The sequence below is a fragment of the Lagenorhynchus albirostris genome, chromosome 1, assembly GCF_949774975.1.
Source record: "Lagenorhynchus albirostris chromosome 1, mLagAlb1.1, whole genome shotgun sequence".
Lineage (NCBI taxonomy): Eukaryota > Metazoa > Chordata > Mammalia > Artiodactyla > Delphinidae > Lagenorhynchus > Lagenorhynchus albirostris.
The window spans coordinates 73,981,042-74,007,401 of record NC_083095.1 but is presented as its reverse complement, the minus strand read 5'-3'; the positions used below and the strand labels follow the sequence as shown (position 1 = coordinate 74,007,401).

The window sequence follows — 26,360 nt, the reverse complement described above, 5'->3', positions numbered from 1 at the left end:
GTAGGCAGGCCTCTCACCGCTGTGGCCTCTCCAGCCGCGGAGCACAGGCTCCGGATGCGCAGGCCCAGCGGCCATGGCTCACAGGCCCAGCCGCTCCGCGGCACGTGGGATCCTCCCGGACCGGGGCACGAACCCGCGTCCCCTATATCGGCAGGCGGACCCTCAACCACTGTGCCACCAGGGAAGCCCTACAGGACTTTTTTTTTTTAAAGAAAGTCTTTGTATTATAAAAGCAATACTATTCCTAGAAAATCTAGTAAGAGAAGTAAAGTAGAAAGTCAAGGGAAAGAAAACACCTGAAGCTCCATCACCCATCAAAACTCCATCAGAAGAAAATGACTTTTGATGTTTTTGTAAATTTCATTTCAAATTTATTGTTGATTTGTTAAATTTAATAATTTCTGCCTTAATCTTTTAAAATGTCCTTTCTTTTTTTTTTAAATAAATTTATTTATTTTGGCTGCGTTGGGTCTTCATTGCTGCACACGGGCTTTCTCTAGTTCCGGTGAGCAGGGGCTACTCTTCGTTGCAGTGTGTAGGCTTCTTATCGCAGTGGCTTCTCTTGTCGCAGAGCACAGGCTCTAGGCGCATAAGCTTCAGTAGTTGTGGCTCTCGGGCTTAGTTGATCCGCGGCACAAGGGATCTTCCCAGACCAGGGCTCCAACCCATGTCCCCTGCATTGGTAGGCAGATTCTTAACCACTGCGCCACCAGGGAAGTCCCAACAAATATATATTGAGTGCTTACTGTGAGTCAGTCACTGTTCTGGGCTCTTGAGGTACATCAGTGAACAAAGCAGATAGAGATCAGTGCACAAAGCAGATAGAGATCAGTGCTCTCTGGAGGTTATAGTCCAGGCAAGGCGTATGGATAATAAACAAGAGACATTATAAAAAAGTAAATGACATAGTATGTTGGAAGGTGATAAGTATGGTGGAAAAGAAAAAGTTAAGAGGGATCCAGAGTGATGGAAGGAGAGGGGAGTAGAGAGCGGCCAAATTTGGCTTCATTGAGAAGTGACATTCAAGCAAAGCCTTGAAGAAGGGGAAGGCGACAGATGTGTGGCTATCTAAGGGAAAAGCATTTCAGCAGAGGAACAGCCAGTGCAGAAACCTTAAGGCAGGAGCGTGCTCAGCATGTTTGAAGAACCCAAGGAGGCCACTGTGGCTGGGAGGAGAATAGTAGTAAGGTCGGAGATGCAAGGGGGAGCACAGATCACTTAGAGCCTTCTAGGTCATGGCAAGGATTTGGGTTTTGCTATGGTCTGAATGTTTATGTCCCTTGCAAAATTCATATGTTGAAATCCTAAACCTCATGTTGATGATATTTGGAGGTGGGGTCTTTGGGAAGTGCTTAGGTTCTGAGGGTGGAGCCTTCATGAATAATGGGATTAGTGCCCTTATAAAAGAGGCCTGAGAAAACTCTCTTACCCTTTCCACTGAGTGAGGCTATAGTGAGAAGAAGCTGTCTATGAACCAGAAAGTGGGCCTTTACCAAACAACAAATTTGCCGGCACCTTGATCTTGGACTTCCCAGCCTCCAGAAGGTTAGAAATTAAATTCTACAATTCTGTTGTTTATAATAGGCTACTAGCCTATTGTATTTTTGTTACAGCAACCGGAACGGACTAGGATGGGCTTTCACTCTGAATGACATGGGGAGTCACTGCAAGTTTTTAAGTAGAGGAGACACCTGCTCCAGCTAACATGTTTAAAGGCTCACTCAGACTCCTGTGTTGAGGTTAGACTTTAGGCAGGCAAGGATGGAAACAGGGAGAGAGATGACAGTGGCACCCACCAGGTAGTAGCAGTGCAAGTGGTGACAGTGTTAGATTTTGATACATAGTGAGTTAGAACCAACAGGATTTTCTGAGAGATCGGATGTGAAGTATGACACAGGGAAATCAAGGATGACTCCAAACTCTTAAGTGTGGGCAATTGGAAGGATGGAGTTACCATCATCTGAGAGAGGGAAGGCGGAAGCTAGAGCAGGTTTGGGGAAAATAGGAGAAGTTTAGTTTTGATATTTATTAGTTATCTATTGCTACATAACAAAATACCCCAATATTTAGTGACTTAAGACAACCATTTATTAGCCCAGTTTCTGTGGGTCAGGAGTGGTTTAGCTGTGGTTCTGGTTCAGGGTTTCTCCTAAGGTTCCAGTCAGGATGTCAATAGGGGCTTGAGGGCTTAACTGAGGCTGGAATATCCACTTCCAAGATGATGCACTCACATGGCTGTTGGTAGGAGGCTTAGTTCCTGGCTACATGGACCTCTCTGTAGCTGCCTGAGTGTTCTCACAACTTGGTAGCTGGCCTCTCCCAGAGCAAGGGATCCAAGAAAGAGAGAAAGAGAGAGCAACCAAGATGGAAGCCACAGTGCCTTTTTGTGACCTAGTCCCCGGAGTTACACACCATCACCTTCACTGCACTAAAACCAGCCCATGTTGAAGGGCAGAGGAATTAGTCTCCACTTCTGAAGGAAAGCATATCACAGAGTTTGTGGACATGTTTTAAAATTGTCACAGGTGTATTAAGTTTGAGGTATCTACTAGGTATCTCAGTGGAGATGTCAAGTAGGCATTTAGTCCACAAACCATAAATGCTGGAGAGGGCGTGGAGAAAATGGAACCCTCCTACATTGTTGGTGGGAATGTAAGTTGGTGCAGCCACTATGGAGAACAGTATGGAGGTTCCTCAAAAGACTAAAAATAAGGTTGCCATATAATCCAGCAATCCCACTCCTGGGCATATATATGTGGAGAAAACTCTAATTCGAAAAGACACATGCACCCTAATGTTCACGGCAGCACTATTCACAATAGCCAGGACATGGAAGCAACCTAAAGGTCCATTGACAGATGAATGGATAAAGAAGATGTGGTACATATATACAATGGGATACTACTCAGCCATAAAGTAGAATGAAATAATGCCATTTACAGCAAAATGGATGCAACTAGAGATTATCACACTGAGTGAAGTAAGTCAGAATGAGAAAGACAGTTACTATATGATATCACTTACATGTGGAATCTAAAATATGGCACAAATCAGCCTATCTGCGAAACAGAAACAGACTCATAGACATAGAGAACAGACTTGTGGCTGCCAAGGAGGGTGTGTGGGGGAGGAATGGATTGGGAGTTTGGGATTAGCAGATGCAAGCTATTACCCAGAATGGATAAACAACAAGGTTCAACTGTATAGCACAGGGAAGTATATTCAGTATCCTGTAATAAACTATAACAAAAAAGATTAGGAAAAACTATATATATATAACTGAATCACCTCGCTGTACACCAGAAATGAACACAACATTGTAAATCAGCTATACTTCAATAAAATAATTTTGTAAAAATGTAGACATTTAAATACGCTAGTCTGGGGTTCGAGAGAGAGGTCTGAGCTAGAGACATAAATTTGGGAGTCCAGAGCATACAGATGGCATACATATTGGGCCACTCCCTCTCTCAATGAGAATGCACGGCAGTAGGGCAGACAGGAGCTGTGCACTGGCTGCCAAAATGGCTGTGGTCACCGAGTCCACATGTAGCTGAGTAACGGGAGTACCCAACTGGGATGCATCCAAGGGATGTAGCAGCCCCATTACAGAGTGGATCTGCTGTCAATTTCCTTCTCCCACATCCCTGCCCAATCCACTATCCTGTTACCCAGCTCTGGAAACTATCATGTTTCCAAGAGTGAGCTTCTGTCATTAAACACTCCCATTTCCCAGGAGGCAGAGTGAGAAGCTGGAAAGAGCAGGTGCTTTGGACTCAGACGTGGATTTGAATCCGGGCTCCAGATTTGTTTCCCTGGGCAGTTTGTGACTTGACTTAACCACTTCTGTAAAATATTATACTTGGATAATAATGCCTTTATGATAGAATGGATGCTAGGACACTGTGAAAGCTCAGCACATAGTAGGTGCTCAGTAAAAGTTAGTTTCTTTTTTTCTCAGACAGATTTGGAGTCTGGGACACTGGGGAATACATTTTATGTCTCATGATCAGGCTCCCAGGTGGAGGTAGGGAAGGGGCTGAAGCCATCACAGCCATCTCTGCTGCGGGATCAGCTTCACCATACCTTGGCGTCTGGCCCAGGATGGGACCCACGTGGTGGTCAGCATCTGGAAGCAGCAGAACGTGGACTGGGTGGTGGCGGTGCTGCAGGGGGAGCAGTTGAACATGACGGGCACTGTGTGCCACGTGGGGAAGGCTGAGAAGTGGGAGTGGCTGTTGTCCATGCTGAGGGGTCAGGGATGGGGGTGATACAGGTGCAGAGATCAGAACACACAGACCCAGCCTAGGGAAGTCAAAACACTCCTTAAGATAATTTTGGATATTTCCCAGTGCCAGACATATACCAACACCCCATCACATTAGTGTGTGAGGCGCTCAATGTTGTTATAACAGCTTTACGGTGGGAAACAGACCTTAAGTGTCAGGGATGATTCTGAACCGAGCTCTGCCTCACTCCAAAACCCACATTCTTTTTTTTTTTTTTCCGGTACACGGGCCTCTCACTGTTGTGGCCTCTCCCATTGTGGAGCACAGGCTCCGGACGCGCAGGCTCAGCGGCCATGGCTCACAGGCCCAGCCGCTCTGCAACATGAGGGATCTTCCCAGACCGGAGCACGAACCCGTGTCCCCTGCATTGGCAGGCGGACTCTCAACCACTGCGCCCCCAGGGAAGCCCCCAAACCCACATTCTTAAGCAGGACTGTGGCTCTGCCCCTGGCAGGTCCCTGCAGGGTACAGATGCCCGAAGCCTGGTGAAGCTGGGACAATGCCCATGACAGGGGCTGGTCTGTGGACCGGAGCAGGGGAGATGCCAGGCTGGGGACCCCATCGTGGTCACTGTGGGAGTGGGTACTCTTCTTGGGGGCTCACAGGGAAAAGGTTGTTTTTGAAGAGCCTTAAAGGACAGTGGGAATCAGCCAGCTATGTTTTCCAGAGAAGAGACACCAGGTGCATGGGACTTAAAGGGAGGAGGTTTCTGATCCACAGTTTCGTCTCTTCTTCACCCTCTGTGCTGCCTCTGTCTGCCCCCAGGCCCTAGAGTCCTGGGGGCATCAAATTCCTGGTGTGAGTGCTGCAGTCAACCCCCTGGTGGGGAGCACCCTGGGGGCCGGTAAGCTGGTGGGGGACAAGGTGAGGCCCGGGGAGCATGGAGCTGTGAGGTTCTCTCCGTCTCCCAAGTCTACTCACACACCTGCATGTGTTCCCAGCTGCCCCCTGTTCCTTGGAACCGCAGCCCCTGGACCCAATGGGTAGAGCACACCTGGGTCAATCTGCCCCGGTGGCCAATGATGCTGCAGACCTTCTCTACTTCAGCCTTCCTCCGAGCGCAAGGTGTGACGGGACACACCCGCTCAGGGCCAGATCCTCTCTCCTGGCTCAGAAACCTGAGGTTGTTGTAGTCTCGACTCACTGGCACCCATTCTGATCCCTCCAGTCTGGCTGTCCCAGGGACACCTCACCTGTCCTCAGACACGGCTGAGAAAAGGGACCCTTGCCCGGCATCCCAGATGGAACACACTAAGCACAGCAGGGACTCCTGCTGCCTCTGCAGACTCCCTGCCCCTGCTGTTCTGAGGGCACCATCCTGATCCCTCCCCCGATGTGCGCAGAGGTGGGTCCTGCGATCAGGCAGAGCCGTTCCCTCTTTCCTCCTTGTCGAGTCTTCCTCCGCTGACCACCCCTTCCTTCCTCTCCTTGCAGACCCTGCCCCACTTTCTCTCTTTGGTTCTCACATTCCCTGGCTCTCCCAGCCAAGTTCCTCTCCCTCCCTCCCTTGCCCAGCCTCAGGCTCTTCTAGGAAAGTCAGATTTCCGCATCTGCCCCTAAAAACAGCACCGTTGTTTACCTTGTGCAAATTCTCACCTCTCCTCATTAAAGCAGGCACTAACACCCCAGCTTTCCCAATGTCCTTTCCTGATAACTGTTTTCACTGACCTGGTTCTCTGGAGGGTGACGTGCCATGAGGAGAGTCTGGCGTGAATGACAGTGAAGGGCTCGTGAGCCAAGTGCTCCTGGTGGGCGAGCAGGTCCCTCAGACCCCTCCTCCGCACTCTGGGAGAAGAGCACCCACACCCCCAGCTCCTCCCCATGGGACTCCAGGGAGCGGAGGTGGCTGCTTCCCCACCCTGTTCTGATTGCAGATCCTGGTCATGAACGTGAGGTCCCGGCTGTGCTGCTGAGCCAGCTGCTGCCCCTCGTGGAGAAAAGGGGGGAGGACAGGGAGGGCCCGTGGAGTTGAGGGGACTCGGCCTTGCTGTCCTCTACACCAAGGGGACACTTGGGGAAGGAGCCCTCAGTGGAATATCCCAAGGAGAGGAGGTAGAAGGAGTGTGCTCTGGCTGCCAGGGTCTGTCCCCGTCGCCTCCTGAACCACGTCTGCAGGCTACTTTGTCCCCGGGGATGTGGCCAACACAGCGAAAGGGACTGTCTGGAAGGAATGTGGTCGGCAAATTCCAAACCCACAGAAGAGCCCCAATCACCCCTGACAGGCTGTGTCCTCTGAGAATGGCAGGCCAGATGCCAGGCCCAGGGCCTGGTGCAGGCCTAGTGTAATCCAGAGAGCCAAACCCCTCCAAAGAGGCCAGAGGATGCCCCTTCAGTCCCTCCCCTGCATGCCTCTGGTAGCCAAGTTTTCCCCCCTTTGCTTTTCACCTCTTCTTGTCTGAATCAGAAACAGTTCTAGATTTGAAACTCAGCTGACTCTAAACGCATTTCTCTCCTATGGGAGTGGCTGTCCCCTGGGCTGCACCGACCTCACCCTGACGGCTGCCTCCAGGCTCCCAGCTCTGTTCTCCAGAGACCCAGCTACTGATTGGCCCTGCCCCTGTGACTGGTTCCAGGGAGTCCTGGGCTTTCCCAGCAGGGGAGGCTGTGTCAGCACCCTCTCAGGCCCACAAGATTTTACTTCTCCCCAGAGACCCTGGCCCCACCCCCAATTTCCCTTCTTCTCCCATTATAGCTCAGTTCTGTCTCCTCGTCAGAAGCCCATTTTCTGGGAGCATCTGCTTCACATTTGTGCTCAACTTTTACCTCATCACACCTGTTTCCTCACAGGGGAGGCTCTGCGGTGCTCATTGCCACTGCTGCTGTCTATGTACCTCCACACAGTGAGTGGGGAGCCTTGGAAGGGGGCAGTGGAATGGATGCCAGGGTGTCGGGGAAGTGAATATTGATCCTGTGTGATAAAAATATCCAAGTGCACAAACACTGAACATCTCTCTGGTCCACACTTAAAATCACACTCATTGCCTTTATCTCATTCAAACCCCACACCCCCAGGGCTGCCGTGGATGGTTGTACAGGTTGTTCACTGTGCAAAGGCACCAGGTCCAGGGACAGGGACAAGTGGGAGCTGAAATCCAGTCTATGCTCTGCTCGCCAAGCCATGCACCCTGGAGAGGTACTCTATTCTCCTGAAGGAAAGGGGTGTCTTGAACATGCATTCACCAAGTCTGGCACCAGAGGGGCTGTATGGGCTCAAAGGAGAGTTCTTTTAAAAACTCACACCAGGGGGCAGTAGAGACATGGCATTCCTGTGACTATCGACAGGCAGCGCTTATAAACCACATAGCAGATGAGGAAATTGAGACCTAGAGATCTTAAGTGACTTGCCCAAGGTTGACCAAGTCATGGTACAGCAGGGGTCTGGCCTTGGGTCTCTTCAGTCCCATTCCCTGACCTCGCACCTAAGCTTTTCTCTCTGGGTCGAGCATAGACCAACATAGCCTCTGCCTTCCTGATCTTTCTTTAAGCCCGGGCTTCATCCTGCTCCTGCTTCAGTTTTGTTCCTTGGTAATTCCCAGGGGTGGAGTGGGAGGCGCGTCTGAGTTGGGTCTAAGGGAGAGCAGGTTTATCCTCCACAGCCCTGGAGGTCCAGCAAGAGCTCCTCCCCTCATTGGCAGTGTACTTTTACTGTTTCTTTTTCCTTCTTAGATGCTGGACCAGTACCACCAGCAAACTGCCCCACTGGGACTTACCAAGTCCTTGGCTGTGGAGCTGGCCCCATAAGGGCATCCGAGCGCATGGTGTGTCTCCAGGACTTGTCAAGACTGACTTCAGCCGAGTGGCGAGGATTCAGCAGCTGCCAGCAGTTCCCATGCCAACCACCCTGTGCTTTCCCTGGCTGGGCAAGCCGCTCGGGGCTCTGAGAACAGCAGCCTCTCACTCCTCTGTAGCAGAATCAGGGCTCTGGCTTCTGTGAGAAGATCCAGTGGAATCCCCAGCCCCGGGCCCTAAGCAGGGTCATCTTCGCCAAAAGGCACACATGTGCCAAGAGTAGCCAGGCTTTTGCCTTTCACAATCCTATCGAGCACTGACTCTCCGAATTTTTTCAGGTTGAATATAATCTGGCTGTGCAAAACTCTTTTAAAAATCTCTGTGGATCACAGAGGCAGGTGGGGTCCCCAGAGGAGACAGGACTCTGATTGCATCCTGGCTTATCAGAAATTCCTCTCAACGAGTCTGGGGTTGCACAGCCTGGGAGCCGGGAGCTGGAGGACAGGAGGAGCCTGGGAGGTGGGAAACAGGGATGGAGGTATGCTGGGCCCTCCAGCCAGGTCAGCAGGGAGACAGAGGTCAGAGTTCATTAGCACAGGCATCGAGACTGCAGTTCTGTCCCCCCTCCATGCAGGGCAGGGCACCCAGAGGACCGTGGGGACTCTGTCCTTCCTGTGCTGTCCAGACGCCAGCTACATCACTGGGGAGAACGTTGTGGTGGCCGGCCTTTCCTTGAGGCTCTGATATCCACCACCAGGACCGGAGGCTGTTGCTCTGTGTTTGGATATTGCATTTCGCCCTGGGAACCAGATGGTGATTGGCTAGGAGAATGAAGGCCAGGCCTCTAGGAGGTGTTGTAGGTGAAATCTAAGACAAATCTAGTGTAGGGTATGGAGGTGGGGAGACAGAGTTGCTGCTGAGCAGTTGCTGAGCTGAAGTCTTGATTTTTTTTTCTTTTTTTTTTTTACTGGCAATGAACTTGTTTTGAAACTCTTAACCTCAGCTTCCTTGTGAAGATGGCAAGTATGAGCAGCTGCTTTGCCTGCAAATGCTATCCCTGCATCAGTGGTCCATCTCCTCACCACTACCCCCTTCCTCAGGAGATCCTTCCTCCGCGCATGTCACCAGCCCTCAACTGAAACCGTGTAACTCTGATTGGGACCTGAGCCCACGTGCCGGGACTCAAACCTGGCCAAATCCCTGCTTGGGACTCGAACCCACGGTCTTTTAATTAGAATTACTCACCTGGTGTCTAGACTTACTGAGGCTCAGGTTCTTTGTGTCTCAGCACAGAAGGAATTCAGTGAGAGGCAAAGTGATAGGTAAGAAGTGGATTTATTTAGACAGAAACACACTCCACAGGCAGAGCGTGGGCCATCTCAGAAGGCAAGAAAGGCACCAGGGATGGGGTTGTCAGTTTTTATAGGGGTGGGTAATTTCATAGGCTAATGAGTGGGAGGAGTATTCCAGCTCTTTGGGGAAGGGGCGGGGATTTCCAGGAATTGGGCCACCACCCACTTTTTGATCCTTATGGTCGGCCTTGGAACTGTCATGGCGCCTGTGGGTGTGTCATTTAGCTTGCTGGTGTGTCACAGTGACCGTATACTGAGGCTCAAGAGCCAGTGGAAGTCTGCCACTTGTCCACTATCTTGGACCCATTTGGTTCTAATCAGTTTATGTCACGTCCTCAGGCTATATCATTCTTTCAAAAGTTGTGCCCTGCCCCCTTCCCTCCTGTTTCATCCTGAGATGCCAGAAAAAAGTCTTTGCCTGGGGAGTTAGGGAGGTGGTAATTAAATGTCTTGCCCAGTCTCCCAGGAGCACACCCAAGAGCCTATCCCTCACATGGTTAGTGGCTCCAAGAGGAGATTCATCTCCTCTTAGATGTCTCCCTCCCCACCTCCCTGCCTGGGAGCCATGGAAATAACCTGGATGAGGAATGGATGATCTGCTAAGAGTCCCTCCTCTGCCACTGTCTTACCTTCTCTGGTCTTCATTTTTCTCAGCTATTAAATAACGGGTTGGATTAATAGCCCCCACCCCTGCCCCCTCTATTTTTCTGTGAGGTTCCCTCTGTTTCCTGACCCTCTAGCTTCTGGGTCCCAGTGGTCTCGGTGGTTGCAGCTCCCCTCAACATGTGCCACTCTGAGCCTTGTCACCACCGCAAGGTTATGGCCTCTCTCATAAACACGTTCCTATCAGGGAGCAAAGGGAGCTGGAGAAATCTGGGTCCCTCAAGGGGAGGTGGCTCAGACAGACCCCCAGCTTCACCCCACACAGGGGGTGCCCTTCCAGTCAAGTGGCTGTTACACTCCAGTCCTCACCCACATCCTCCTCAGAATTCACACCACCAGCTCCACCACCTTCATCAACACCGAGCCGTGAACCTTCCCTCACACGCCTCCATGGCTGGCCCAGGCCCCCAGTTTTCCCCAATGGCTTTTGAAAACTGCCACCACTCTTTCCTTACAGCTTCACTTTTATTCACTCTGAGCAAGGACCTTGCTGCACACTTCACAGAGAGAACAATGGCAGTAATGAAACAGGAGGGAAGGGGGCAGGGCACAACCTTTAAGAGAATGACGTAGCTCTAGGTCATGACGAAAACTAGTTAGAACCAGCCAGGTGCAAGATGGTGGAAGATTTGACTTCCAGCGGACCTTGAGCCTCATTATATGCTCATTGTACTACATTAGCATATGCTAAATGACACACCCACCAGCACCGTGACAGTTCCAAGGCTGACCATCAAAGATCAAAAAGTGGGGGACTTCCCTGGTGGCACAGTGGTTAAGAATCCGCCTGCCAGTGCAGGGGACATGGGTTCGATCCCTGGTCTGGGAAGATCCCACATGCCACGGAGCAACTAAGCCTGCGAGCCACAACTACCGCGCACGCCTAGAGCCCGTGCTCCACAACAAGAGAAACCACCGCAATGAGAAGCCCGCACACTGCAAAGAAGAGTAGCCCCCACTTGCCACAACTAGAGAAAGCCTGCCCGCAGCAACGAAGACCCAACGCAGCCAAAAAAAGTGGGGAGTGGCCCAATTCCTGGAAATCTCTGCCCCTTTCCCAAAATAGTTGGAATAATCCCCCCACTCATTAGCCTATGAAATTATGCAGCCCATAAAAACTAACCATGCCATATTTTGGGCCTCTCACCTTCTGAGATGGCCCTCACTCTTGTCTGTGGAGTGTGTTTCTCTCAATAAATCTGCTTCTTACCTATCACTTTGTCTCTCACTGACTTCTTTTTGCAACGAGATATCAAGAACCTGAGCTTTATTAAGTCCTGAGAGGCACAAGAGGGAGGGGATAAGGGGATATATGTATGCATATAACTGATTTCACTTTGTTATACAGCAGAAACTAACACAACATTGTAAAGTAATTATACTCCAATAAAGATGTTTAAAAAAAAAAATGTCCTGAGACCAGGAATGTGATATCAATTAAAAGACCGTAGGTTCAAGTCCCAATCTGAGTTGCATGGTTTCAACAAGATGGTACTCATCACCTTTCCCCACTCTGGTCTAAAACTTACTTGCATTGCTTCTATTCCTCCCCGAAAGCCCACACATCAGTGAAGGAGGTGCGTGTGTCTTCCCTCTCCAGGGAACTCCTTCCTTACCCACTTGGGATCTCATTCACTCCCACCCCTCTAGGCACCTCATTCCTTGAAATTTCTTCTCTCTTATCTGCAGCTTCAACCTCTCAGAGGTTTAAAGACAAAACAAAATCATCCAACAAACAAAACTCATATCTCTGATTATCCTGGAGCCGTTATATTATTTCACTCCTTCCTGTAATAGTTCCTTGCTCCTGTGCCCTCTGCGGGGGTTTTCTCATCATCAGTGCGCATGCTGAAGTTTTCTTTTCCTGCCTTTTGGGGTGTTTAGGAATTTAACATGCAGATCCCTGCTGCTCTCCACACACTCAGATACTCAGCAGGGTCTTCAAGGGTTCTTCCACAGTCACAGAAGTAAGCCTCTAAGTCTGTTGCTATTTTATTTTTTGTTTTTTTTTTTTCTTTTCTGTCTCAGAAATTCTTCATTTCTGCACTAAGTCTACAGTGTCCCGCCTATGGGTTTCACGGCCTGCCCGCTCACCTATTCTGTCATTTGAGTCCTGCATCAAGGAAATTTTCCTTAGATATCTGGGGATTGGGGGGTGGGGGGAGATTTCTGCCATGGATCTCCTTTCTGATTCTGGAAACAAGTTAGTGTCCATAAGTGTCACCTTCCAAACAGGCTTCCGGGATGCACTCATGACATTTCTCAAGAGAGTTTAAAGTGTGCTACCCACTTGGACGGTTCACAGCAGAACTGGGGAGGCTCTTCGGCCTGACATTTTGGGGCCTTAGTTGTCCATCTGGGGCTCCAACCAGGCAAAGTAGTTTCCCCAGCTCTCCCCTGGTGGGTATCCCAAGGCTCATGAAGGGGCAATCAGTATCCCACAGCCCCAGCCAGGGAGCATTTGGCCACCATGGTAAGGAGCCATGCCTGGACCTGAGAAGTGGAAAACCTCACACCCATTGGCGGAGCAAAGGAATTTACAATATTGGAATCCCTTCAGTAGGGCCTCCAAAATATGGATTGGTATTTCCAAGCTACCTATATGTGTATATGTAGAAGAAGGGTCATAACAAGAGTTACAAATCACTATTTCCCCATCAGCTCCCAAGGAGCTCCATTGGCTTCACAGACTTTTGCAGGAAGGACCTTTCTCTACACATTGTTGCTTCTGCTCATAAAGAGGACACTTTGTAGAACTCAGCCCTTTCAAAAGTGTCGGTGGGGAAACACACACCCTTCGCTCTGCTTCCTTATTCACTTTTCCCTATAGGCTGAGGAGTAGATAAACTGATTGATCCACATTACCGATGGGGGCTTACAAAGGCAAGGCAGTGTCCCCTGTCTCTTCCCCTTGGGCCACCTGCACTTAGGTGGGCTCAAATGACCTTTCTAGTCTCTAGTGAGCAAGGCTTGCCATGTCTCTGTTCTGGGTTGAAGATGTTTGACCTGAAACTTGCTGGGCACATCAGGTCAGCTCTACTCTGCCAGTTACCTTCCATTTAAAGATGAAGTAATGGAAAGCCTTGTTCTCTAACTTAGCATTAACAGTATGAAGGTGACCCTGACTGTGATTCCATCTGTCCCCTTTGGTGTAAGAGAGGACTGTGATCAATAACTAATGGTCCGGAATACTTATATTTCAGTTTGGGAGAAAGTGATAAATAATAACTGTGAGTCCATGGGGGCAGATTAGCTCAAGTCAGTGTATAAATCATAGTTTATGAGCTATTTTACAAAACCCTAAGATGTACTTATGGATTATCTTAAAACAAAATATCTCATTTGTACCTAAGTGGTGTGTACCATTTCGTAGAGTTCAATTTCTGACAGTTCTGTTCTGCTGGGGATTTTCCTGTAATTGCTGAGGTGGGAGCAGGTTAGGAAGAGGGTTTGTGGCATGGGTTGGCTGTTACCAGGGCTGACACTGCTCCCATAGATGTCTGCACATCTTGTTCTTTTGTCCTTGATATCCCTCAGACCATCCTTTCCTTCTAGAAAGAAGCACATATGTGCCTCAAATAACTGATGTACAGTTAAATTGATCTGTATATTCCTAACTTGCCATCTCTATCACTATCTGCTTTTATATCTACCTAGGTGTACATATTGTTATCCACCATCTATTATACCTATCCACCATCTATTATACCTATCTGTCTAGATAACTGGCAACTTCCTGTAGTTCAACTAAATATCTGTCCCTTCATCCATCCTGCAATCTGTTCAGGTAAGGACCCGTTCTCCTTAGGACCCACCTGCTCCTCGTAAAAGGGGTTATGGAGGTGAGTGGTGAAGGCCTCCTGAGTTGAGCTCCAAGGCTACTCCACCTGCCCATCTTTCACCTACCCTGCCAAGCATGTGTCTGGCATTGAGGATGACAAGTGCTGGACCAGGAGTGCCCAGACAAGCAGGGAGGGGGTTCACAGGCTGGATGGCCCTGGGAAGAGGAAGCGAGGGTGTGTGTGAAAGGAAGAGGGGTGGGTAGGACCGTCTCCAAACCTCAGTTCTGTTCCTGAGTGGTTTCCCCTCTGAATCTAGGTCCTTATCAGAGGCTATTTTTGCTTCCTTCTCTTCTGCTTTTGGCTCGTCCTGGGCGCAAACAGCAGTCAGTCAAACAAACAAGAGCCATCTCTTCCCCCCCACCCCCCCAGAATATTCCAGGTCTTCCTTTCCCCTGGTGACAAGTCAGGCTGCCCTGGGGCTCCCACCAGGTAAGCACTGGAAAAACTGTGGTTGCATTTGGGGTGGGGATACCTCAGTTTTAAGGCCTGCTCCTATCCTTCTTGCTAGACGTGAGGTCAAAGTTTCCATTATGACTTTGAGTCAGAGGCAAAAGACTAGCCCAATGGATGCCAAATTGGCCAAAAGGCAAAGCCGGTTCAAAAGCTCCAAATTTAAGGAATACATTTCACTCAGCTTTACTAGCACAATGTTAAAAATTGTAGCCAAGTGTTATATATAGTCAGATGGAGACTTTTAAAAAATTTATGTACTGTGACATTTCTAAATTTTTTCAATAGGCGTAAATTCAAAAAATGTCTTTAGGTGAGATGCTGGGTTAACTATAAGGCTGTTTATCATGAACTTAATGTACCTTTCAGGGCTGGAGTTGGATATTTAACAGCAGTCATGTTTTCTTAAACAAAATAGAGACATATGGCTTGAAAAATATATGCTTATTTGTGGGAAAAATGGAACAAACACTTGAAAGTGGGACTTTTCTGGAAAATCTGGGTCATAGAGTTGTGTATTTTTTTAGAGGATCCATGCGCCATCAGCAGAGCCCAAACTGTTTAATAAGACTTTAGCCTTTTTGTTCTGTGCTGGGCAATCTTGAGCACCTCAGTTGCTCTGGGCTCAGGTGAAACCAAGGATGGGTTTGTTGCAGAGGCAAAAGGAATGGACATTCTTTACCAGCTACTGGAAATGTAAATCCAATGTAAGTTATTATGTTATCCGTGATATATCACTTTTAGTTGGTAGTGTTTTTGAATCAAATATCTGTAAATGCCAAGAGTAAAACAACTCTTCAACATATGTAGTTATTGCTGTACTCATTAAGGCTGGGATTCATATTAATTCACTGACTCTTTCACCAGATTCTACTGAGAACCAAGTAAGTGTCAAGGATGCCATAGGGTTTGGGGGTATGGAAAACAAAGTGGTCCCTGACCTCAGGATGCACCCAACCAGGTACGTAGACAGGTATATCGACACGTCGGAACATGATAAGTGCTGTAATTGAAGGATGAGCTGGGTTTGTGGCCATATGGACGATAAGCACATCAATGACTATCACCTCCCAGTCTAGGTGGGGTAAGAGGAGATGGAGGAGTTAAGCTAGGGAAACAAGAAGGAGAATGACATTCCTGACAGGGGAAACGGCATGTGTAAAATTGCCAAACATTTAGGGAACTTGGTTTGGTATTTCTGGGGCTCAGACACAAAGAAGAAGGAGCAATGGGAAAAGAAGATGGAGATAAGAGCAGAAGCCAGAGTCAGAAATCCCTCAATGCCAAGGTGGGAGAACTGGACACAGTCTTGAAGACAACAGAGGGACAGTAGAGGGAGCTTTCTTCTCCAACATTTTGTGTCTCCCAGCTTTATGCAAGGAACTCAGACTAAGTTCCTGGCCTAAGGCATGATCTTCTGTCCCAGACAGTTGTTGAAACTCTGGACTCTGTGCTTCGAGTCTCTCCATTCACTCATCACTGAGTATCTACTCTGTGCCTTGCATCACCCTGAGTAGTGCTGACACAAGATTGAATAAGAAAGTGAATTGATTAATGTAGTATTCTGCTCTAACAGATAAAATCCAAAATTGTAGTGGCTTAATAAAGGGGTCAGAAACTACCACCCACAGTTACCAGATTGCTATCTGTTTTTGTAAAAAAAAAAAAGAAGAAGTTTTATTGGAATATAGTTGTGTCATTCATTTATGTGTCACCTATGGCTGCTTTCACACCAAGATGGCAGAGTTGAGTAGTTGCAATAGAGACCATACAGCTTTCAAAGCCTAAATATTTACTATCTGGCCCTTTATAGAAAATGTTGCTGACCCTTGACTTAACATAGTAGAAGTTTATTTCTTTTTTATGTAAAGTCCAGTTGGAAGCAGAGAGTTCTGCTCCACAGAATTGAGGCTGATGGAGGCTCTGCCATCGTCAACACATGATTTCCAAGCTAACCCTAACACCAACATCTGGGAAGCCAAGAGGGCAGAGAGAGCGTGCAAAGGTTTTATGGGCCAGGCCTGGAAATGTCAAACAACACTTCTATCCACATTCCATTAGCCAGAACTCAGTCACATGGCCCCATCTAAACATAAGGGAGTCTAGGAAATGTTGGAGCTGGCTGGGAAGCAACCTTCTAGTCATAGCTCTACTGAAGGGGAATCAGGGTCTTTGGTGGAAAGCCATCTATCTCCCACAATATGCCCCCGGCTTAGAAAGCTTGTGCTTGCAGTAGGATCACCACATGTGCACAAATAACCAGAGTGTAATTTTTTTTTTTTTTTTGCCATACGCGGGCCTCTCACTGCCGTGGCCTCTCCCTTTGCGGAGCACAGGCTCCGGACGCGCAGGCTCAGCGGCCATGGCTCATGGGCCCAGCCGCTCCACGGCATGTGGGATCCTCCCGGACCGGGCACGAACCAGCGTCCCCTGCATCGGCAGGCGGACTCTCAACCACTGCGCCACCAGGGAAACCCCCAGAGTGTAGTCTTTTAAGAGGCTTAAACCTTGATGACTTTATCAGTATCCCAGTAATGATGGAGCTTAACAGGATACATCACAATAAAATAGGTGACAATAGTACAAAGACTAGGCATAGTCCCTCTTCTTTTTACTGTCTAATAGAGTGGAAACATCAAATGTACACCTACTGAAAATAAATGTAAATATTTATTAAGCATCTGTCGTATGCTGTACTAGACCTTTTGAATACACGATCTCTTTAAACATGTGCCGTGGCCAGAGGAAACCAAGACCAGGTGCGTCTGCGCTGGCCCTGTGAGTGCTCTCCCACCTCTGTCTCTCCTCCCTCCTGCTCATTTTAATTCTGGGGGAGTAGAGGCAGCCTTGTAAGAGGGAAAGGAGAAGCCCTGGAGGGGGAAAGAGAGAGAAGAGGACCACGCTCCCTCCTCTGATAAATGCTTCCAGGATAAAGCCAACACCCAAGCTGGAGAGGGAAGAAGCTTTCACTAAGAAGAGATTCCAGAATTGTTATTACCATATTGGACTGGACCAATAATCACTAACATGAGACTATTCTTGTGACCGAAGGGGAACAGAGGGCTTTTATCATCTAAGAGGAATTTCATCCAGAGGCAGGGCAGGGCATTGGAATAGGGAATGGGGTGAGGGAACAACCAAGGTGTTTTTCTGATTTCATCCTGCTCGTTCACCTTGCCAATAACATTTACAAATACTGGGACCCATGGAGTTAGCTTAAGCAAAAAATGACTTTATTAAAAGGTTATTAGGGAGCTCCTAGAACCTTGGAAGGCTGGAGAACCGGGCTAGAGACTAAAGCTCCAGGTACGTTGCCCATACCAAAACACAACACTGGCTTGACTGTTGTCACCACGGAACCCAAATGTTCCAGGTTGCTCTGACCTGAATACCAGGGACTTGACATCACTGCAGTTGCCACCGATGCCACATCAGTGCTGTGCCTCTGTCAGGAACCCAACCTTGAGACCACCACAGCCTCCGAAAGCCAGCTGGCTCTGAAGCCACAGTTGCAGCAGAATGAGGAACTTATTTCATTTCCTTCTGAATCAGTCTTAGGTGAGGCCCTCTGATTGGTGGCACCAGTGCCTGTGTCTTACTGCAGAGGAGGTGGGAAGAGTCCTTTTTGGCTAGAGAGACTATGGATGGGGAATCGTTAGTCAAAATTCTTCAAATATTAAAACTGTCTTCAAAAGGTGCCAGGCAGCCATAAGACATTCTATGTCCAAGTTCAACACAAGTTTAAAAAATACGTGTATAATCTAGGAAATGTTGGAGATGGTTTTCATAATACAAAGATGGTGGTTCTAAACTCAACAAGAAGTGACCTTGGGCAAGTCATTGAACTTCTTTGTGCTTAATTCTTTTAATCTATCAAATGAGAGACTGGGCTAAGTAATTCTAAGCTCCTGTCCACAGAAAGAAACAGAGAGGTATTTGCAAAACCACTTTCAAGTCAATCAGAACCTGAGGACAAGTTTTGAGCTTGATGAGGGGCCATGGGGGCAGATGCGGAAAGGGGGACAACTTCTATTAAAGAGCAGTCTAGTCTCAGACTATCCCCCAGGACACTCACTGAATTCTGACTTGCACTTTGGGGCGGCACTCGGTTTGCCCTGGGCGCACCTCTGCTGCACTGCCTCTTCCATTCACCGCTGGTGAAGATAGATAATGGTGGCTGATAACTGAAAACAGGAGCAAACTGAGGCTTGTGGGCTTGGTCTGCTCCTGACCCAGCCCTGCCCCACCTTCCAGTTTCCCTCACCCTCTCCCACTCCCCAAAAGACTTTTGTTCCTTCAGGTAATTTTAGCTGTTGAGTGCTCGAAACTCAGACTTATATGACATGGTCACCTTCGAAGATTATCTTCAAGTCCCACAGCAGAATTCTTCAGAAGTGGGGGCGTGTTTCCATAAATGCCAGCGATATCCCAGAAAAGCAGAGGTTTTACTTTTGTTTGTTTTTTAAAATAAAATCATCCTGCACTTTTCCTGTCTCTAGCGCAGTTCCCTTGGTGACACCCAAGGGTCTCTGAGTCTCTGGACAGGAGGGAGCAAGCCCATCTTTCCTGGATCGATATAGTAAATGAGTTTCTAAAATGAGGTCCTCATCTCTCGTGTACCTTCAATTTCAAACTTTAACTGTGGATCTAGAGAAGAAAGTGCAATCGTTGTATGATGACAAGACACAAATGACTAAGACTATGGTTAGGAGGATATTTAATGTTCTGATTAAGGATAAAATGTCAAATTAATTTCTCCCATCAAATCAGTTATCTACCCATTGTGGAAAGCAGCAGAAAAGTAATGACAGGATATATAGAAGCCTCTTAGGAAGGTGGAAGTCTATTTAAAAATGAGTGAATTTTAATAACTCACTGGCAAGTGAGGAACTTAGAATTCTAAGTACATGGAGATGAATTTAGCAAGCTGTTTTCCTCGATGGAAATAACTGTAGTTATTTATGTTCAAAATACTTTGAAAGGGTGGAAATGCGGCAATACCATCTAACATCACGTCCAGTGGAAAGTCGTGGGAACTGGAAATCCAATGCTATATAATTAATTGGGCTCAAATTGTTTCTACTTTTTCTGGGCTTCAAATGAGAGGATCTTCGATAAGAAAGGGGAGCTTAGTGGATTTGGGATTTGCAAAGAATGAACAAACGTATGTGTTAGGAGCATCCGTAAATGCAAGGTAAATAGGACCATTAGGGGCTGGTACCCCCTCTGAAGTCATACTTTTCTTTGAAAGAATTTATCAGATAACTCTAACAAATGGAAAGAGATATGTCATTGCCAACGTCCTCAAGAAGATCACTACAACAAATATAGTTCCTGGTTTCATAACCTCCTGTCTGATCATAGAGGAAGGGCCAGATCTGAAGCCTAGACATAGAAAAGACCTGTAATTACTAAAGGCATTTGTCAAACAACTCTGGTAGAGAGATAAAATAAGGAAAATAGGTCCCTCCAGATTCATAAAAATGGCCTCTGTGCTCCCAAAGACTTCTATTACTCAGCTCCTAATGGCCAGGGCCACTGACATGCCATCTACAGTCTTAGCCCAACCCTTGTTTCTTTTTCTTTTCTTTCTTTCTTTTCTTTTTTTTTTGCGGTACGCGGGCCTCTCCCTGTTGTGGCCTCTCCCGTTGCGGAGCACAGGCTCCGGACGCGCAGGCTCAGCGGCCATGGCTCACGGGCCCAGCCGCTCCGCGGCATGTGGGATCTTCCCGGACCGGGGCACGAACCCGTGTCCCCTGTATCGGCAGGCGGACTCTCAACCACTGCGCCACCAGGGAAGCCCCCCAACCCTTGTTTCTATATCAGTTGCCACCGAGGCAAGTACAGCATTAGTGATCTCAGTCCTAATTCATCCTCCTCGGCCCAGCCTTGACCACTCCCTTTTACTTCCCACATCTCTATCCCTGTCAGTCCACATGAACATGGGTCCAGCTCTCCCACCACCCTCCTTCCTTTCAGGCTGGCACAACCTGTCAGCCAGGGCCTCTGTTGGTTCCCAGGCCTAGACTCCAAACAATCGCTGGCCCAGGATCTAGGTCAGGGCTCACGCTAAACCCCAGACAGGTAGAGATCCTGCTGCCTGCGGATGGATATCTTAAGTGACAATATCTGCCCCAGGGGATCCCTGGTCCTCAAACAACCAGAAGAATCTCCCTCTCCCTTTCCCCAGCTGCTGTTGTGAGCCATGTTGTAACTCACGCCGTTTGCGGTGTTCTTTGTACACTTGACTTCACACTCTGAGCTGAACTTCCGGAGCCCTCTTTGGCGGGGGCGGGGGCTCCTCATATCAAGAACTTACCGCTGTTGTCTTTTAATTGCTTCTGACTTATTCTGCAGATTATATGAAAAAATTCCTCAGTCTGTAGAGAAGTGAGATCTGTGACAGATTCCACCTGCTCTGTGTTTAGCTGCAGTTGCTACCACCTTCACCAAAGGAGGAACCCATAAATCCTTGGCTCTGTTTGAAAATGGACAAAATGGTCCAGCTGCCATGTCATCCCTGATTCAGCCAAACAGGTGTCAACTGTTCTTCATTAAAACAAGGCCTCCTTTTTTGACAATTGTCATTGTTCGTGGTTTCTCTACATTAAAAAAAAACAGCAACTGTTCACCCCCTCCTTATCCATAATTACAATATTCAGAATTGAGAAGGAGTGAAAAAAGTAAGGAAATAATTCAAGAAGTTGTTAAATTTGGAGATCTGATTTCCAAATAAAAGGGGTTTCCAAAGGTGAAAAAAAAAACAAACAAAAGGATAAAATCAATACTCAGAGAAAACATTATATTTGAAAAAAAAATTACAGCGAGTACGTCCAAAGCTCCAGGCAAAATCAATAACAAAAGCAACACCATGACATAGTTTCATAAAAAATTAAAACTATAAGGGAAAAAAAGAGAATTCTGCAAGTTTCCAAGTAGAAAAAGTAGGTCATTTTCAAAGAGCGAAATATCAGACTAGCTTTGGCTTTTTCCACTGCAAGGAGAAATGCCTAATGACACGATGATGACATCTTCTATGGAAGGGATAAGCTGCAACTCTAGAATAATGGGCCCCATCAAGCCATTTGTATAGGGAGGCAACACAGAGACATTCTCAGATCGGCCCAATTTCAAAAGAAATGTGGCAGCCAGGGGCCTCGTTTGAAAAGTGCTCAAAGCCACAATGTACACTATGCAAGGCTAAAATTAGTGGTAGAAATTTTGAATGGCTAATGGCTAAAAAATGAACCCGTGATAATTATTGATAGCAACTATTGTTAAAGAAGTAAGGATAACTCTGGAAGGGTTATTTATGACACCAGCTTAATTATTTGAAGAAAAGTAAGACACAGAAAGCATAAAAGAAACATGAAAGAGAAAACAGTGAGAAATATCATATTTAATTATGAATGGGAAATTAGCGTAGGGAACAAGAAGCACAGACAAAAAGAATAGTAGCCTTTTTCTTCCATGAAGGGGAGTGGAACAGGCTTTTGATTTGGGAAAGAGATCATCAGAATGCTTACAGAATGGTTTACGATATTCATGTATGTCTTTAAAATAGGGCTTTTTTTGTCTTCCAAAACTTTTTCAAAGATAAAGGGGGTAATATAGTTCATATAAGCAAAGAGACAGATCCTAAACATTGAAAGAATGAAAACCAAATGTACCAAATACCAGATTTAATATAAATCATCTAAAGCTACCGTTAAAAGCCAGTTTCTGCCTAAATCAATAAGCAAGATTAATACTCCAAAATGTTAAAGTTAGAAAGTTGGTCCAAGATAGGTCATTTAAAAACAGTAAAAACAAATTAAAACAGAAAAAAGAAATTAAAATTGATAAAAATTAGTATCAGATAATAGAGTTGGAAACAAAATTGATTAAGCATAGTATAAAGTTTCAATAATAAAAACACCAATATTCAATAACTGGTACGATGAAACAATAAACAGTAGGAATATAAGATATTTTCCATTGCTATATTTTCTTTCATCTTACAGAGAACTGAACCAAGCCCAATAAAAGACTATTTTTCACTCTCACTGATCTATCATAGACCTTTTTTGTGATTCTATGGACAGAAGATGTATATTCTTGGCTATTAATATTTCTGCAAACTTGTATGCTAACTTAATACTATTGTGGGATCAAGAGGCAGACATACATAAAACCTACAACTGGGTAACACTGACCAGAGAGGGTTAATCTTGATATAAATTATTAAAACATCATTGGATAATGTTCACTAGGCCTTTGGTGAACTTTTGAGCATTTCCACGAACTCTGGTTCATTTAGTGTAATGGTGAATGTGAATATTAAGACTGGAAATAGATCTTTCTTAGGCATCATTATACAGGTAGTAATTTTCTCATTTGGATTAATATTAAGGTAACTGGAAAAACAATATCACTCATTTATAGCTTTTTTTTTTTTGTACAAGAGAATAATATATCCTCAAAGGAGCCACCCCCTTCCATTTACAGAGATTACCAGAGAATAGGGATTCTGTGAAAGAATTTGACCCTGCACCTCAAATAAAGAAAAGCTCTAATGTGGAAAGGTACGTGCCCTGAAACCCTTCATTTGTCAAGCCCTGGAGCAAGTGCTGAAAGAAGGTGTGTGAGCAAAGGGGACTGTCCAGGGCTCTGTATATCAAAAGGCCAGGTCTCACCTGGGGAGGCTGAGGAGCTGATGCTGCCTGGAGGAAATTGTTTCTGCCTATGAATATTAATTTAGGCTCTAAAGTCTCTGAGAATTAATGCCTGTCCCAGGGAGGGGTGTGTGTGTGTGTGTGTGTGTGTGTGTGTGTGTGTGTGTGTATGTGTGTGTGTGTGTGTGTGTGGTCAGTAGTTGTCTACCAGATGATTAGGATTAATAAGAAGACATATAGGCCTCACAATGGCAGGAGCCCGCAGGAGGGCAGGACTTGGAGGCAAATTTCCACCAGACTTCCTGCTGAAGTGCTTATGATTAGTTTAGGCAAAATAACCCAGCCTTTGGAAAGTAGACTGTGGAGTTATTACTGTGCTTCACTGATACAGGCAGAAAGGGAATTAGACCCTAGAGAAGGCAAATCCATTTATTGATGCTAAAATTAGTGAGCAAAAGTTTGAAGAGAAACAGGAAATTTGATGGTCTCAAAGTGTCTCTGCACAAGATATTTATGAATTACAAAGGGAGAAATAGTCTCCACAACTGTGGAGAAATCAGGCAGGCATCACCTTAGCCAAGTGATCCAGGTCAACATCACCAGTAACAAGACATATTGACATCATGTACCCCCTGCTAGGATGCCCTGGAGAGGGCACAACATCACCTCTGTGGGATACTAGCTAAAATGCACAACCTCAATCTAATCGTGAGAAAACATCCGGCAAACCTGACAGGCATTCTACAAAATCACTGAACAGAGCTCTTCAAAATTATCAAGGTCATGAAAGACCAAGAAACACTGAGGAATTATTACAAATTGGAGGACACTAAGCAGACAGATCAATTAAATGCAGTATGGGATCCTGGGCCAGGAAAAACTAGTGAAATTTGAATAAACTGTGGCGTTTAGTTAATAGCATTGCCTCAATGTCAATTTCTTGGTCTTATCATCATACCATGATTATGCAAGAAGACAACAGGGAAAGCTAGGTGGAAGGCATATGTAAACTTTGTGAGTACTAGTTTTGCAATTTTTCTGAAAATTTAAAATAATTTCAAAATAAAAAGCTAAAAGAAATCTAAAGAAATAAACTTTGCTTCTAATTGGCTTTTAAAAACAATACTAATAAATGGAAAGAACAAGAAATTCAAAGATGTCTAAAAATATTTTTCTACTTCTTATACTTTAAATATGTAGTCGCTTTCAGTTAGTGAATAGTCTCATTTTCCAGGTATTGACAAGTTTAGACCAGTTTCACATCAAAGCTGTAACCTCCTGCAATTTAAACCTTTTCCACAATCCCTGGATCAGTCCTGACTCAGGCTCAGAAACCTGAAGCCCGGAAAGGGGGTCCTGGTTGGCTTTTCATTCTTTCACCTTGTTCTTTTCCCTCCATTTCTCCCTGACCCTGTGAGCTCCAGTTCCCCTAGGGTTGACGCTGGGAGAGGAGACACGCAGAGGGTGGAAAAGGTCTTTGATGACTGGGACAGTTGTAATCTGGCTTTGGTACCCTCTGTGTGTGACCAGTGCCCAAATGCTTGTCTCTTATGGGATGATTCTGGGGTTCATTGGAGACCTTAACCTGAGCATTCCTGACCCCACCGACACTCTCCTGCTGACAGTTGTGGCTCTCACACTCAGACCTTGGCACCCTGCCTCCATCCCCACCCCGGCGCCTCCAGCCTGTTCTTGGTGGGATCCTTTTCAATTCCAGCTCCCTTCCACAGGGCCCACAGCAGGTCACAGGAAACACACACCTTTCCCCAGCGTCGGGGAGGGTGCCGCTGTTCCCATGGCAGCCTCTTCTCGCCTTGCCCACGGAGGCAGCTTTGCCACAGACTGTGGCTTTCAGAAGCTTTCCCCAGCAGTGACTCAGGTACTAAACCCTACATCCCCCAAATTCCACGGGATTCGTGACAAGGTCTCTGAGTTGCTCTTATGAACCCTCCCCAGCGACTTGCCTTAAACTAAGAGGGAAACAAACTCGGGAAAGGAGAAACAGCACGCTGCTCTGACAACTCTCCAGTTTCTCACTCTCTAAAGAAACCGTCTCTTCTAACATGTGTTCTGCCTCTCGATGAATTCCTGGCCTTCTCTTATATGACCCTGAGGCAGAGATGAGGCTAAAGGTGGAAAGAAAACAGGTATTACCATCTCTCCACAGCTCCTGAATAGGTAGTTCGTGACTTAGTTTGGTCTTTGGGGCCTTTGCTGAAAATCTAAGACAACAGGCAATGTCACATCTAATATCCTATTATTCCATCAAAATTAAAAACGTACGTTTCCTAGGGAACCCTCCTACTCTGTTGGGGGAAATGTAAATTGATGCAGCCCCTATGGAAAACAGTATGGAGAGTCCTTAAAAAACTAAACATAGAGCTACCATATGATCTAGCAATCCCACTGCTGGGCATATATCTGGAAAAGACAAAAACTCTCATTTGAAAAGATACATGCACCCCAATGTTCATAGCAGCAGTATTTACAATAGCCAAGACATGGAAGCTACCTAAGTGTCCATCAACAGGCAATTGGTTTAAGAAGATGTGGTATGTGTGTGTGTGTGTATGTATATATATATATATATACACACACACACACACACACACACACACACACACACACACACACACACAGTGGACTATTATTCAGCCATAAAAAAGAATGAAATATTGCCATTTGCAGCATCATGGATGGACCTAGATATTATCATACTAAGTAAGCCAGACAAAGACAAATATTAGGGCTTCCCTGGTGGCGCAGTGGTTGAGAATCTGCCTGCTAATGCAGGGCACACAGGTTCGAGCCCTGGTCTGGGAGGATCCCACATGCCGCGGAGCAACTAGGCCCGTGAGCCACAACTACTGAGCCTGTGCGTCTGGAGCCTGTGCTCCGCAACAAGAGAGGCCGCCATAGTGAGAGGCCCGCGCACTGTGATGAGCAGTGGCCCCCGCTTGCCACAACTAGAGAAAGCCCTCGCACAGAAACGAAGACCCAACACAGTCAAAAAAAGAAAAAAAAGAAAGAAAGACAAATATTATATGATATCACTTATGGTTACCAAAGGGGAAAGGGAAGGGAAGGGAGAGAGGGATAAATAAGGAGTATGGGATTAACAGATACAAACTACTCTACATAAAATAAATAAGCAAGGGTTTACTATATAGCACAGGGAACTATTTTCAATATCTTGTAATAACCTGTAATGGAAAATAATCCTGTTTATCTATCTATATCTATATCTGAATCAGTTTCCTGTATACCTGAAACTAACACTATATTGTAAATCAACTATGATCCAAATAAATAAATGAATAAATAAATTTTACAAGCCGCACATTTCCTCCTACACAGCAATTCTACTTCTATGCATTTACC

The 26,360-nt window shown here is 46.4% G+C and overlaps 1 protein-coding gene across 1 annotated transcript in view; it reads left to right on the top strand.

Annotated features, from left to right (window-relative positions):
• The window catches only part of LOC132528066 (dehydrogenase/reductase SDR family member 2, mitochondrial-like), a 165,265-nt gene that overhangs the window by 56,728 nt on the left and 82,177 nt on the right, over positions 1-26,360 (top strand). The window contains 1 exon segment of the mRNA XM_060164087.1: positions 6,184-6,227. Within this exon segment, the coding sequence (XP_060020070.1) occupies positions 6,184-6,227 (44 nt within the window).